Source organism: Rhinatrema bivittatum, chromosome 4 (assembly GCF_901001135.1).
Source record: "Rhinatrema bivittatum chromosome 4, aRhiBiv1.1, whole genome shotgun sequence".
Lineage (NCBI taxonomy): Eukaryota > Metazoa > Chordata > Amphibia > Gymnophiona > Rhinatrematidae > Rhinatrema > Rhinatrema bivittatum.
Window position 1 is genome coordinate 407,189,287 of NC_042618.1, and position 16,074 is coordinate 407,205,360.

Below are 16,074 nucleotides of genomic sequence, written 5' to 3' on the forward strand. Positions count from 1 at the left end.
TGTTACTACCTTAATCATTGGAGTCCTGGATCAGTGAACCATCGCTACTGTGTTCAAAAGAAAGTTCTACAGGTATTCCATATGACCCACTTCCGAATTTTCCTGAACATACTTCCCCTCCGGAAGATCTTACTTGTTCAAAATTCATAGAGAAAATGGGAAAGACAATGAGCATCAATGTATGCAAGGACAAAGGCCCCCAATCTGAAGTCTTTGGTCTCCAAATACTGGACACTGTCGGAATCTGTGGCTCTTCCTACCCACGACATTCTGAACATGTTACAGATGAGAATGTGGGGAAACTCCTATTTATGGCATTCCCATGACAAGGAAACTAGACTTCAAGTAGAGCATACAGAAGCCACTGGACTTCAGAGTCCAACTGCCTCACCATTGTTGAGTCTACATTAAAGAAAGCAAAAAAAGAAAATTTGTTTTCAATTTGCCTCCAGGCAAAGACCATAGACTACTGATAATTTTGGAAAAAGTATTTCAAAGCTCCATGTTTTTACTGCTTGTATCTCTACTCAACAATTTTATATGGTGCATTATATTCATGACTGCATTAAAAAAACTAAAGCCTTTTCTCTAATCTGCTAATGGTGATATGCATAAGACACCTTTTTACATTCTGTCTACAAATTGATTCCATCTCCAAATTGATTCCATCTCATGTATCTCAGCAGCCTCCATCAGTTAGTTGTATGGTATGACTTAGGGCAAGTAGCATCTGAGAAGGACATATGTGACAAGCTAGCAGATCTCCCTTGTCTAAGGAACAACCTGTTGGCCAAAGGTTCAGAGAAAGTTACTCAAAGGAACAGACTGTAGCTGTTTAATTCCCTTCGAAGGCACCTGAGCAACCCTTCTCTTTGGGTCTCTCCTTGTACAAGAGACTATACTTTCGGAGGCGCTCTTTCAGTCGTTAACAATATTGCTGCCTCCACCTGTCTTGTGCGCGGTTCAAAGATCCCTCTGGTTTTGCCCAATTCTGTACCTATACTGAAGGTTACGGTGTAGGGTATGCACTTGCAGTCACTAATGTGTCAGCTTAAGAGAACCAATTACACATTCATATACTCCCCTCTTTTCCTTTGTTATATTCCTATATAAATAGCAATAATACTTGGAGAGGGTAATGATATGGAAGAGATCATTTATAGTACTATTGCTAAAAGAAATATGATTACAAAAGAGCATTATATAAAATAATAAAGCATATAAAAAGCTAAGCTGAGCTATGTTACAAATTGGTGACAGTTTACTTCCCCGAGAAATCTCTGAATTGATTGTCCGGTCAAGCAGGTGAAGAATCACTGCACAGGGGCAGTTATCTTGGGCAACACAGGGAAGGCTTTCATGCACACATTGTTTTGGTTTGACTTATCTCTTAGGTTTTCCTGTTTCTTGCCACAGTCTTGCTGGATTTATCACCCTTGCCCTAGCACTGCTCGTCTCTCATCACAGTTTTTTTTCACGTTGTGGTCCCTACATCTCTCCCTCTCATTGGTAATGGCACACAATTACATGCCTGTTTCTTGTATTTGGTGTTTGTGTCCCCACTTGTCCCTCTGTCCAACTTCCCGGCTTCACCATATTGCCCTTTTCAGGTGCAGCTACTGATCTGTTCTATTTCCAGCAATATTTACAATTATAGAATTATAAAAGATAAATTCTTACCCTTGCTCATTGATCACAGTAATGAGAAAGTATTTAAAAGCAGCACCGCTGTACCTGTATTTGTTTGCGTAGCCCACCTTTTGGCTTTTTACACAGTGGTTTTTACAGTTTTCAAAGCAGCATGAAGCGCTAATCACTATAACAGCAAGCAGTAAGTAGAAAGATTCACAGCTTCAGAACAGAGGCTTTTCCTGCCCTTTTTGCATTAGGCACATTTCCTCTGTGTGCGATTGCATTTAACTCTTTGTAGTATATTTATTACAGATTGTTCTTTATGCACTACACACTGCCCCTTGTGGCCACAGGGAGTGCATTCAATCAAAGATAATACAACAGGCTCAGTTTAAGCCTGGACCCAGTTTTTGATCTCTTTAAACACTCAACAGTCTTTCATCCTGTAAATCCAGACCTTCCTGAACTCATGGTGCCAGATAACCAAGGACCGCTTGTTTTTTCAGGATCATGGAGTCTGAATACCATCTGTATTTCTCCCGGCTGCCATCCCTTCCACATTGCTAGACTCTCAGTTCAGATCCATCTCACCTAAAACTTCATTTGGAAGTGCAGTCGCTCCTTAAACAATTAGTACATAAGAGCATAGTGATAGAGCCAGTCCAAGCATGGACATGGTTTCTCCTGATATTTCCTCATCCCAGGAAATCAGGAGGATTGAAGTCCATTCTGGATTTGAGATTGCTGAGCAAACATCTACATTGAGAGAAATTCAAAATGAAATCGCTCAGCATGATTCTTCTCTATATCCAGAAGGGAGATTGGATTTGTGCGCTTGATCTAAAAGATTTGCATGCCCACGTACCCATCCATCCTTCCCACTGGTGTTACCTTTGCTTCATGATGGATTCTTCCCATTATCAATGCAAGGTACTCCTGTTTGGTCTGTTGGCGGCTCAGAGTGTCTTCACCAAATGCCTTGCAGTGGAGGTGACACACCTGCACAGTCAGGGAATTCAGGTTTTCTCATACCTGGATAACTGGTTAATCACAGCAACCTCTCTTTGCACACGACAATCAATCATCTTTAGGAACTGGAGTTTCTGGTGAACTTTAAGAATTTGAATCTAACTTCGACTCAGCAAATAAAATTCATAGGGGTATGGATAGACTTGCTACAAAGTGTTTTTTACAATATAATCGAACAAGTTCCATGAGATCACTTTTTTTCCAGTTGCTCTCCACTTAGCACTTGACAACCCAACAGGTTCTTGTTACCTTAGCTCATATGATGGAAGCAATACATGTAATCCAACTTACCTGCCTTCACATCTGTTGCCCACAGTGAGGTCTGTGCAGTCAGTAGGATCAATTAACTCAATTGGTTTTCTGGAAACAAGAAAAGGGAATTGCGAACCTTGCAAATTTCAAGATGGATGGATCTCCACTTCATGTTCTTCCCCATCAAGTAACCCTAACAGTGGATGCCTCCACAAAGGGATGGGATGCTCACACAGGATCTTTTTGGACCCAGCGCATTTGGCCTCTCAAAGAAAGCTGTTCTCAAATCAGTCTGCTGGAAATCAGTTACTCACAATGTTCACTGACTTTCTTCATGAAAATATCATGATTCAAGCTGGACAACCAAGTCAGTGTTTTATGTCAACAAACAGGGAGGCATAGGGTCATGGCCTCTCTGCCAGGAAATGTTAAAGATTTGGCATAGATCAAGAACAGAACTGCTCTACAGGCCACACATCTTCCAGGGAATCCAGTGTACTGGCGGATCACCACATCAAGGTATTTTGCTTACATGAATGGTCTCTAAAGCAGTCCAGTCGACATCCCATTTTTTTTACTTGTGGGGTCTGCAGTCAGTCGGACCTATTCGTATCTGAGCAGAACAGAAAGCTCAACCAATTTTGCTCAGTTCAACCTAGCAATCTCAGGTTAGCTCAGGACACTTTCTTGCTCGATGGGGAACAAGCATCATGTGTGTGTTTCTGCCGATACCATTGATTGCCAAAACAGTTCAGAAGTTGCTGCAAGATCATGTCCATGCAGTGCTCCTATGCATCTTGGGGCAGACCATTCCTTGCTAATGCAGAACAGAGGAATGCTATATTATCCAAATCTTCCATTCCTCAACCTGATGGCATGGATGTTGAATGCTCATTAATCTTGGATCTCTCCTTGCCCAGAAACATTGAAGAGTTCATTCAGCCAGAAAGTCCTCAATTAGACAAAATTATGCTTTTAAATGGCGAAGATATTCCAAGTCATATCAACAGAATGATTTGGAACTATTATCTTGCAAGCCCCACGTATTTGTCCTACTTGCTCTTCCTTTGACTCTGGCCTTGCTACATCCTCTATCAGAGAACATCTCTGTGCAATAGCAGTTTGTCACAATAGACAGCAAACCCATCTGTTTACCCATGCTCTGCTATTGAGATTTATGAAAGATCTTTGAGATGTGAAGCTTCTAGTGCAGAAACTCCAGTTCAGTGGGAATTGAATGCTCTCCTTCCTCAATTAATGAAGCTGCCTTTTGAACATTTAGAAATATCTTAGTTCTTGGCGTGGAAAATAGTTTTCCTGGTGGCATTAACTATGGCTAGAAGAGTCAGCGAAAGCTTTCATTCATTAACCACAGTACATGTAATTCTTCATTAAGTGTTCCTCTGCACTTGCCTGAAGCTTCTCCCGATGGTGGTCTTGGCTTCCATATCACAGTACATTATATTGCCTATCTTCTTTCCGCAACCGCATGCACATGCAGGTGAAAAACCCTTTGTACCTTAGATTGCAAACAAGCTCTGGTCTATTACAAGAAAAGAACTCTGCATCATTGTTAACTTCACAGCTTTGTTTCATATGACCCAAACAAACTGGGAGTAGCAGTTGCCAAACATACACTGTACAGTTAGATTGCATTCAGCACTGCTGTGCTTCCAGCAAGCTTGCAAATCACAGATGCTGTTGGAGCTCACCCATTGAGAACTATGGCCTTTTCCACTTCCCATTTTATGAGATGTTTCACTTAAACATCTGCAAAGTTGCAACATGGTCTGTTCACACCTTTATATCCCATTACTGTCTGGACAGCCTTAAAAACTTGATAGTAAATTTGGGCCAGAAGTTTTTGCAGTGGAGTTCGGGTTGCTTACTCAGTAAAAGAAATTCCACTGCAGCCCTCAGCTTCCCACATGGCAGGGGTAATTCAGCCTGCTTATTGACAGAAGAATTGTTTGCTTACCATAAGTAGTGTTTTTAATAGCTGGCAGGATGAATTAGCCATAGAATGCCTGCCCACCTCCCTGGAGAATCGACTACTAAGCTGGAAATAGTTCTATCATCGATTGTGGCAGCTTGCGAGGCAATGCCCACATAGGAACTCCCGCACATGCTTGGTAGAGCTTAAAGTTGATTAGCTAGAAGAGAGGAGACAGGTGCTGCTAGTTGATGTCACCAATATAATGGATAATTCATCCTGCTATCTATGGAAAATACTATTTACAGTAAGCAAACTTGCTTCCATAACCTCAAGCAGCATCTCAATAAGTTATTTAACCAATTTCTGTATGCTCTTATTGTTGAACTTCATTACTTAATCTGATATTCATCTGTATTACTCATGGAAGATGACATCATCCTTTGCAATATTTTTATTTATTTATTTTTTACTCTTTATAAGCGTGTCTCATGAAGCCTGTTCCTTTGATTTCTCTGGCCTTGTTTAATGCTGGAAAATCTTCATTTCAAGAAAAAAAAAATATATATTTTTAACAATACTTTTTCAAAATTAGTCTCAGAAAAACAAATCAGTCTCTGAATACAGCACAAATGGTTAAACTGTCTATAATCGGAATAACAGCACTGTTTTAAGTGTAGCAATTGCATCACAAAATCTCTTCAATATGGATATTAGCTGCGTGAACACCAGAAATGTAACTGAAAAATGTCGAGGTTCCAAACAATTTTGTGTTCAACTAGCTTCATGTTTAAAGCACTCTTTCTATATATCGGGGTGGCCGTATCTGGTTTTCAGGAGCTATAAATAGACCTGGTTTTCAGATATCCACAAATATGAGAGATTTGCATGCACTGCCACCAGTCTCATGCGTATTCATTGTGGGTATCCTGAAAATCAGGCCTGCTTTGTGGCTCTTCAGAACTAGAGTTGGCCATCCTATTATATACAGTTTCTGATATAGACAATAATGGCATATATAACATTTGCTAATGTAGTCTGGCTTTGCTTATCTTTATTTCAGATCATTTATTTTCTGCTAATATAGCTGTTGTGTTCTCAGTGGAGTACACATGTATAAAACAGCAATAATTACATATATAAAGACACTTAGTGTTAACGCCTAGACTTGGTACTTGAAAAGTTTTTACTTTCAAACACAATGGACACATTGTGGATATAAGCCGTGTGGGCATTGTACAATTTTGCTCTTCTGATACTGTGACGTTTGTAGAAAAAGCAAACCTAACAATTATTGCTTATAATTCCTCTTTTAAATGTAACTCATTTTAATTTTTTCTAACAGTTTTTTCCCCATTATTGCAAAATGCATACAAAGTCTTGGGAAACTTTGGTTTGTAATATAAACCAATTAATACCAATATATTCAATGTTTGAAAACTCTTCAGAATACAAGAAATAGCAACCTTGAATATTCATTGTTACAAGAAATTGAGAATTAAACTGTATCACTGCACTCTTACAAGAATGTTTGAGTCACTATTCATGTGTAAATAACCCATACATATTACCATGTCTATGCATCCAGTCTTGCTGTATGAATCCTATTTTGCTGTATGTATCCCTTCTGTCTTTTGTCCTCTTATTTAAAAAAAAAAAAAAAAAAAAGTCAATGTATTTTTCCCCTTGTTTACAATGTTTGGTTATGTTTTCAGAAATAAAGCAAATATTGTAATTTCTGTTTCCAGGATTCAGTGGTCTCAGTTCAAAAGTTACTTTATGTTCAAACTGGAGAAGGTGATGGATGATTTCAGAACTGCAGCCCCTGAGCCTAGGGGACCCCCTAATCCTAATGTGGAATATATTCCCTTTGAGGAAATGAAAGAGCGAATTCTGAAGATCGTCACTGGATTTAATGGGTGGGTAGCTTCCAGTAATCATGTTCTTCAAAATAAATGTTCATATCCATAAATAACTTTCTTAAAGGATAGTTAGGTTTAACAATATATTTTAAAATACTTTAAAAGTGTATAATCAAGGATCATTATAAAATAAAGCTATCACTAAAATTTTGTCAGCAAGTATTTTTCATTTATCTGCAGTATTAAAATAATTTTGGCTCTTATGTGTATTTTTATAATGGAATAAAAAATCAAGGTGTATATAATATGCAAACAATCAAGAACAGTTGCTTGCACAGGTATTTGATCTCCTAAAAAGTCAGAAGATGTGTGGATTACAAATGACACTTTACACAGATTGTTCCAGACAGTATGTTTATTGCAAACCAGTATGCTCTTAAAGTAAAATTTCAAAATCATAATTCATTATTTCTCTGCATTTTCTGTAAAATAAAAAACTGAAAAATGCTGCTTGCATAAGTATTCATCCTCTTCAGACTAGTATTTGGGAGAACACCTTTTGCTGCAATAGAAGCTTTATTTATTGATTTTTTTATATACTGACGTTCGTGTACACACCGGTTTACAATTGCTAACAAATGTACTTTTGTTTGGGGTAAGTTTCTGCCAGCTTGCACATTGATTGATTTCTGTCCATTTTTCCTGGCATATTTGATCCAGGTTGTTCAAGTTGATTGGATGATGCTTTTGGAATGCAGTTTTCAAATAGTGCCACAGATTCTTGATTGGATTGAGATCTGGACTGACTTGGCCATTGTAGAACATTCACCATTTTGTTTAACCACTGCTATGCTGCTTTGGCCTTGTGCTTGGGATTATTGTACTAATGAAAAGTGAACTTTCTCCCAAGTTTGTTTTTTAGCAGATTGAAGCAGGTTGTCTTGCAGTATCTCCCTGTATGTGCACCATCCATCTTTTCTTCAATTTTAATAAGATACCCAGTCCCCATTGAGGAAAAGCATTCCCACAACATGCTGCCATCCCCATACTTTACTGTTGGGATGGCATTTGCTGAGGAATGGGCAGTGTTAGGTTTGAGCTACAGTGTTTTGAATTTTGGCCAAAAAGCTCCATCTTTCTCATCTGACCACAAAACCTTATCCCACATTTTAGCTGGATCACTCTGATGCTTTCTGGCAAACTCCAGACATCCTTAATGTGGTTTTTCTTCAATAATGGCTTTTCTACCCATCTCCCATGCAGGCCAGTTGTATGCAGAGCTCTTGATATGGTTTATCTATTTTTCCCTGTACATGCCAGGATCATTCCAGACGGTGGGTTATGTTCCATGTCCAGCAGATGGAGTCAAAACACAAAATTCCCAGGAGAGGAACCATATAACCATGCCTCCCCTGTAACAGCTCTCAGTAACGTTCTGACTCCAGCAGATGTGAGCAGGGGACTTAAGGTCCCCAGCTTGTTAGCTTAGGGCTATCTCCTCAGGGGGATCAAGTTTAAAAAAAAAAAAAAAAAAAAGTTTTAAATTTACAGTTTAGGTCACTTTGCTAAGGCTCCTCTTACAGCAGGGGGAGAGCTCTCCGCTGGTGCTGGCTCATCGCTCTCTAGCCTGGTGACTTGCTGACAGGCTGTTGCCTGTTTTCTTTCTTTCTTTTCTCATTTTCCTCACTGAGGGCTCAGTTGGGGTAAGTGTATTTTTGTTTCATCTTCTTTTTCAGCAGAAGACTGCAATTTTTTGGACTCCGTTCGGCTCTCTGAGGTGAAAGTCGGTAGCGCCAGCCTCTCCCTCCTGACCCAGGTTTTCCCCCCTCCCTTTTGGGGAGCGACCGACGTCCCGACCTGCGGCCCCGCGAAGCACCATTCCCCGGGGCCGCCTGCTGTCAGGAGGGTAATTCCCCGTCAGTTCTTCTTCAGGTCGGTGGGGGACCGCGGCAAGCATCCGTTGCCGGGTCGGCGCTCATTTTAGGCGCAAGCCACCTGTAGAGCTTCCCCCCCCTCTCTCTCTCCCTGCGGCGATGCAGTCTGCGGCGCCTTGTGAGGGCTCCGACAGGGCCGGATTATTTTCTGAAGAGGGTCTGTGCTCAGGCTGTTTCCCCGAGGGGGAATGTGCGCCAGCTACTAACAAGGACGTTCGAGTTGCAGACCGCGTGGGAAGGAAGCGCCAGGCCCCGTTCCCTCTCAACGTGGGAATGGCGGCCATTTTGTTGCAAGATTCTGATGCCGCGCTTTCTGAGGAGGACACGGATAATCCATTCCTCACTTCTAGGCCCGTTTTGGACCCTTACTCAGAGTCTAATCCTGGTAGGCAGAGGGGGGATTCCCCGGTGGGTGACCCCTCAGGATGCCAGGCCTTTTCCCCTGAATTCATAGTCCTGATGCACAGGGCTTTTCTTCAGAGCAGAGACACGACCTTCGGGACCTGGGGACCCTCTCCCCCCAAGATACCATGTCCTAACCCCCTCCTGGGTGGGACCCTCCCTCAGGCTCTCCCCCCTTTAGTAGGCGGGGGAGCGGGGACATCTCGTGGCCCTACCGGGACACCATCGATAATACAGACTTCTTTGGGGGAAGGACAATCCCAGGACCCTGACATGGACGACCCCACCTTGGCCCAGGTGGAGGGTGACAACCCTAGGGTCCTCCGCATCTTCCAAGCGGCGGAGTTAGATGACCTCATTCCCTACATCCTCCAGGAAATGGATATTGATCCCCCCTCCAGAACCGGTGGGGCCTGACCCGGCTCTCAAGAAGGGGAACCCCCTCCTAGCAGGACTGCGGCCTCTAGCCAAGTCTTTTCCCACTCATCACAAGATCTTGCAGTTGATCACTCGGGAATGGGATCCCCCGGAGGCCAACCTTAGGGTCGGTAGAGCCATGGAAAAATTGTATCCTCTGCCAGCCGATTTTTTGGAAATTCTCAAAGTTCCCGCCGTAGTTTCTGCGGTATCAGCGGTCACAAAGCATACCACTATTCCTGTCACTGGAGGGACGGCGTTGAAGGATATGCAGGATCGGAAGCTGGAGGTTTACCTCAAGTGTATCTTTGAGGTCTCAGCCTTAGGGATGCGGGCGGCTATCTGCAGTTCCCTCGCACAGCGAGCGGGTCTTCGGTGGGTGCAGCAGCTTCTCACCTCCCAGTCCTTACCAGACGCTGAGGCTCACCAGGCGGACAGACTGGAAGCCGTGGTTGCCTATGGAACGGATGCTTTATATGATCTTTTAAGGGTCCTAGCCCGAACCATGGTGGCGGCGGTCTCAGTGCGTCTGCTCCTTTGGCTTCGCAATTGGTCTGCTGATGCCTCTTCCAAGACACGTTTGGGGTCCCTTCCTTTTAAGGGTAGGTATCTTTTTGGTGAAGACTTGGATCAGATCATCAAGTCCCTTAATGAGAACGCGGTGCACAAGTTGCCCGAAGATTGACCCTGTTCGTCAAGATCATATAATTACTCCAGAAACAGTTATCGTAACCAGCGGAGAGCGCGTCCTCAGAGGCAACAGCCACCTCAGGCTCCCTCTTCTCGTTCGCACTCCTGGAACCGGCCCTTTCGTGGGCGCCGCCAGGGTAAGGAAGCACAGGGTGCTGGTACATCCGCTAAATCTACCCAATGATGCCAGACGGACCCGCGAGGTGGTCCCTCGACTGGGGGGTCGCCTTGCTCTCTTCTACGAAGAGTGGGTCCAAATCACGTCAGATCAATGGGTTCTGGATATTCTAAGACGCGGTTACGCTTTGGATTTTGTTTGCGCTCCTCGGGACCGGTTCCTGTTTTCCCCTTGTGGGTCCTTAATCAAACAGGGAGCCATGCGGCAGACCCTCGATCGTCTTCTTCAATTGGGGGCCATAGTGCCGGTGCCAGCCGCCGAACTGGGCCGGGGGCATTATTCAATCTACTTTGTGGTTCCCAAGAAGGAAGGTACTTTCGTCCTATCCTGGACCTCAAGCAGGTCAACCGGTCCCTCAGAGTCCCTCGTTTCCACATGGAGACACTCCGTTCAGTGTTAGCGGCAGTTCATTCGGGAGAATTCTTGGCTTCGTTGGATCTCACGGAGGCATATCTCCTCATACCAATTTGTCAAGCTCATCAGCGTTACCTACGCTTCAAAATTTTGGGTCAACACTTCCAATTTCGCGCTCTTCCCTTTGGCCTGGCCACAGCTCCACGGGTTTTCACGAAGATCATGGTAGTGGCGGCAACCTTGCGCAAGGAAAGTATCCTTGTGCATCCTTACCTAGACGATTGGCTCATCCGTGCAAAGTCACGAGCGCAGTGTATCCTCGCAGTCGACAGAGTGGTACAACTTCTCCAATCTCTGGGATGGATTGTCAATTTCACAAAGAGCAGCCTGGTCCCGTCCCAGTCGTTGGATTTTCTGGGAGCTCACTTCGATACCAAGAATGCCAGGGTTTTTCTGCATCTGGACAGAGCTCATTCTCTGCGTCAGCAGATTCAAAGATTTATGGCGCTCGAGACGCCCACTGCCTGGGACTACCTGCAGGTACTGGGGACCATGGCCTCGACCATCGATCTGGTTCCTTGGGCATTTGCGCATCTGAGGCCTCTGCAGAGATCCCTACTCTCCCGGTGGCAGCCGGTGTCGAGAGATTTCCAGGCAATCCTTCCGATTCCGAGAGGAACCTTCATCAGTCTCCATTGGTGGCTGGAACCGCGGCACCTAGCTCAGGGGGTGTCGCTGGAGGACCCGGATTGGGTGATTATCACCACGGACGCCAGCCTCACAGGCTGGGGAGCGGTCTGTTGGGACAGCTCAATCCAGGGTCGATGGACGGAGGAACAGTCGGAAGTGGCCCATCAACCGTTTGGAGACCAGGGCGGTCCGTCTGGCGTTACAGGGTTCCTTCCCCATAGTACGCCATCAAGCAGTCGGGGTGCTATCGGACAATGCGACTACAGTGGCGTACATCAATCACCAGGGAGGCACGAGAAGTCAGTTGGTCTCTCTGGAAACCAACAAATTGATGGAGTGGGCAGAGCTTCACCTCCAACGACTAGCGGCCTCGCATATAGAGTGGACTACGTACAGGCGGACTTTCTCAGCCGACAAAACTTGGATCGCGGAGAGTGGGAGCTCTCGCAGCAGGCGATGCGGATAATAGTACGGCGATGGGGGACAACGCACGTAGACCTAATGGCAATCGCCGGAAATGCAAAGGCCGCCCGCTTCTTCAGCCGCAGGCGGAAGTGCGGCGCCGAGGGCGTGGATGCACTGGTCCTGCCCTGGCCGCGCCACTGTCTCCTATGTTTTCCCACCGTGGCCCCTCGTGGGCAAGGTCATCCGCAGTGTGGTGCGACCCTGGTTTGTGGATCTGCGCAATTTGACGGTGGAGGGTCCCCTTCGTCTCTGTCAGCTGCTACGTCTTCTATGCCAGGGACCAATATTTTTCAAGGAGGCAGATCGCTTCTGTCTTGCGGCCTGGCTTTTGAGAGGCGTCAGTTGAGGAGGTGCGGTTATCCGGAGCCGGTTATTTCAACGCTACTGAAAGCACGTAAGATGTCCACCTCTGTTACCTATGTTCGAGTCTGGAAGGTCTTTGAGGATTGGTGTGGAGCGAATGACATTCTTCCCATGCAGGCCTTGGTGCCACAAGTCCTTTCCTTCTTGCAGGCAGATTTGGATTTGGGTCTTGCTTACAAATCTCTTCGGGTTCAGGTGGCGGCCTTGGGGGCTTTTCTTCGCAGTGGAAATAAGGAGTTTCTGTCCTCGCATCCAGATGTCTCCCGTTTCCTTAAAGGAGTGAAACACTTGAAGCCTCCGATTCACCCACCTTGTCCGTCGTGGAATCTGAATCTGGTGCTCAGAGTCCTCTGTGGTTCGCCGTTCGAACCTCTAAGCTCGGCTACCATCAAGGACGTCACTCTCAAGACCATTTTTCTCGTGGCAATCAGTTCAGCAAGACGTATTTCCGAGCTGCAGGCCCTATCCTGTCGTGAACCATACCTTCGTTTCACGCCTGAAGGGGTTTCGCTGAGGACGGTTCCTTCTTTTCTCCAAAGTGGTTTCGGCATTCCACCTCAACCAATCGGTGGAATTACCATCTTTTGCCTCTTCTGAATCTGGAGACCTGCGTAGACTGGATGTACGGTGGTCTCTGATACGCTATCTGGAGGTGACTAATGATTTTCGGCTCTCCGATCATCTGTTTATCCTCTGGTCCGGACCCCGGAAGGGTTGCATGGCCTCCAAACAATCTATAGCGCGGTGGTTGAAGGGAGTGATTATAGCGGCGTACCTTGGCATAGGTAAGTCCCTTCCGCTGGTTGTCAAGGCTCATTCTCTTCGAGCCCAGGCGACATCTTGGGTGGAGAGCTCCTCCGTCTCCACTCAGGAGATTTGTAGGGCGGCCACCTGGAAGTCGATCCATACTTTTGCGAGACATTATCGCCTGGACGTCGGTGCTCAGTCGGGCGGTCAGCTTGGAGACAAGGTAATACGAGCAGGGCTGTCTGCGGCCCACCCGTGATGGGAAAGCTTTGGTACATCCCACCGTCTGGAATGATCCTGGTATGTACAGGGAAAAGAAAATTATTCCTTACCTGCTAATTTTCGTTCCTGTAATACCATGGATCATTCCAGACACCCTCCCTTGGTTTGGGGGTTTGCTTGTGGGACATCCCTGCCTACCGGTCTTAACAATCTTTTACTCTGTATTTTGAAAACTGCTTGTCTTTTTTGTTCACGCACTGCTGTTCGCAAGTTCACTGTTCAGAATTTAGTTGCTGTTTATTTGGACAGTGGTTATTTCAATTCCTTCTTTGATTACTTGATCCCTCTGTTTTTAGTCTCTCTCTTTTGGGCTTTGTTAGTCTAGTTACTGAGAGCTGTTACAGGGGAGGCGTGGTTATATGGTTCCTCCCCTGGGAATTTTGTGTTCTGACTCCATCTGCTGGACATGGAACATAACCCACCATCTGGAATGATCCATGGTATTACAGGAACGAAAATTAGCAGGTAAGGAATAATTTTCTTATTTAAAAGTTTTTCTATGCTGACATTAGTTAGATACATCACATCGGTTTACCTTAAAACATAACAGTAGCAAAAGTTTGCTTTTACAGAAAACACAGGAATTAAAAACAGTAAGTTGTGGCTACAGGGGGGAGGGACAGGGGAGGAAATTGGGGTAAAACAATATACATGAACATAGCCTCAAAATATTAGGAGCTTGCAGGTTAGGGGCTGGCTAGATATTTATTTAACAGTTTTTTATACCGACCTTCATAGTAAATAACTATATCGGATCGGTTTACAATTTAACAAGGGGAATAACTGGAGTAACAATTCAAGTAAACGAGAGATAATGATAGGCAGGAATAAGTCAGTTACAATCAACAGGGAAAGAGAACTTGGAAGCTTACAACAAGCTGGAAGGAAGAAAGGCCGGTAATAAATAAGTGGTGTTACCATAGAGCATATGAATTAAAAGCTTAAAACAGTGCTTTAACCTGAAAGTCTCCAAGTCCAATTTTCGAGAAAAAGAGTGCCTGACTGGGTAGAGGTGAAAGACAACTAGTTATTGTCTGGTGGATCAGGGAAGGCTTGGTGAAAGAGCCAAGTTTTAAGTCTTTTTCTGAATGTTAAAAGGCAGGGCTCTAGTCTGAGATTTGATGGGATGCTATTCCATATCGATGGGCCTGCTATCGAAAAAGATCTGTCTTTGGTCGTAGCGAGGCGTGTGGCTTTAGTGGGGGGAACATTCAGATATGGAGAGGGGTAGGGTAAACTATATATAAAAATGAAAAGATAATTACATCTTGTACAGATGTTGGCAGTTAGTGGGGGGGGGGGAGGGTTTAAAGAGAGGGTTAAGTATATGCTTGCAAGAAAAGCCAGTGTTTGAGTTTTTGTTTGAATTTTTGTGAGCTTGTTTCATGTCGAAGATCGGGGGGGGGGGTAAGGTATTCCATAGTGTGGGGCCTGCGATGGAGAGGGATCGCTCTTTGGTAGAGTTATAGTGGGTAAGTTTGGGTGAGGGTGTGTTTAAGGTTGCTGTGTATTGGGGTCGGGTTGGTCTATTGGTGTTGCGGAAGACTGAGTTGTTAAGCCATTTCATATTTTGGTTATGTGTATGATGAGGGTTTTGTATTGGATGTGTTGTATAGGTAGCCAGTGTAGATGTTTGAGGATCAGGGTGATGTGTTCATTCCTTCTAGTGTTGGTGAGAATACGAGTGACTGAGTTCTGGAGCAATTGGAGGGGGGCGATGTGGATTTTGGGGAGGCCTAGTAAGAGAATTGCAGTAGTCTATTTTCGAAAATATGGTAGGGGCTTTAGTTTTTTCAGGGTTTGTAGCTTAAAGCAACAGTCTTTCATGGTGGTGGTAATTTTTTCAGGCTGATTTGGTAATCTATGACTACGCCCAGGTTTCTTACGTGATGGGAGATTGTCATTGATATGGGGGGGGAGTGGATTTGGGTGGAGGAGTTGGGCTTGTGTTGAGGTGAGATGATCATGAATTCCATTTTTGCGGAGTTGAGGGCAAGATGGAGGCTGGTGAGGAGGTTGTTTATGGCAGTGAGTGCAGTTTTGATTGCATTGGGTATGGAGTCTGTTATGGGGATGACGATTTGTACATCATCTGTGTAGATGAAGTGAGTAAGGTTGAGTTCGGAAAGGAGATGGCAGAGGGGCAGGAGGTATATATTAAAGAGAGTAGAAGAAAGTGAGGTGTCTTGGGGGACTCCTTGGGCGAGGTTAGATGCGTTGGAGTCGTGGTTCCCTATTCTGACTTTGAATTGGCAGCCATTTAGGTAGGAGGTGAACCATTGAAGTGGGGTACCTGATATGCCAATTTCAGCAAGGCAGTCAGTAGGATTTTATGACTTATGGTGTCAAATGCCGTAGAGATGCCTAGTAGCGCAAGGATGTATGATTGGCCTTTGTCTAGTCCTTTGAGTAAGTGGTCTGTGAGGGAGCGGAGGAGGGTTTCAGTGTTGAAATATTTGCGGAAGCCAAATTGAGATTGTTGGAAGATGTTATTGTTTTCTAAGTAGTCAGTAAGTTGTATGTTGACAACTTTTTCCAGGACTTTTGAAATGAAGGGCAGGTTGGAGATGGGATGGTAGTTGGTCAGTTCAGTGGGGTCAAGCTTTAGTTTCTTTAAAATGGGTTTAACTATTGCCTGTTTTAGTGAGGAGGGACATGTCCCAGGGTGATGGATCGGTTTATGATGTGTGTTAATGGTTGGGCTATGGCATTGGGAACAGAGAGGAGGAGTTTTCTGGGGATAGTGTCAGATGGGTGAGATGAGGGTTTCCTTTTTTTTTAGGATGGATTCTATTTCGGAGGGAGTAGTGTTTTCGAATGAGTTTAAGGAGGCTTGAGGGGGTG

The 16,074-nt window shown here is 44.7% G+C and overlaps 1 protein-coding gene across 6 annotated transcripts in view; it reads left to right on the forward strand.

The window, feature by feature from the left end:
• Nucleotides 1-16,074, forward strand: part of PPP4R2 (protein phosphatase 4 regulatory subunit 2) — a 192,604-nt gene that overhangs the window by 48,794 nt on the left and 127,736 nt on the right. For 4 of the 6 annotated variants that reach the window (XM_029601096.1, XM_029601094.1, XM_029601097.1 and 1 more), the window contains exon 3: nucleotides 6,595-6,765. The exons of the other annotated variants lie outside the window; for them this stretch is intronic. In XM_029601096.1, coding sequence (XP_029456956.1) covers nucleotides 6,595-6,765 — 171 coding nt within the window. The remainder of the gene's footprint in view (nucleotides 1-6,594; nucleotides 6,766-16,074) is intronic. 6 annotated transcript variants of the gene reach the window in all.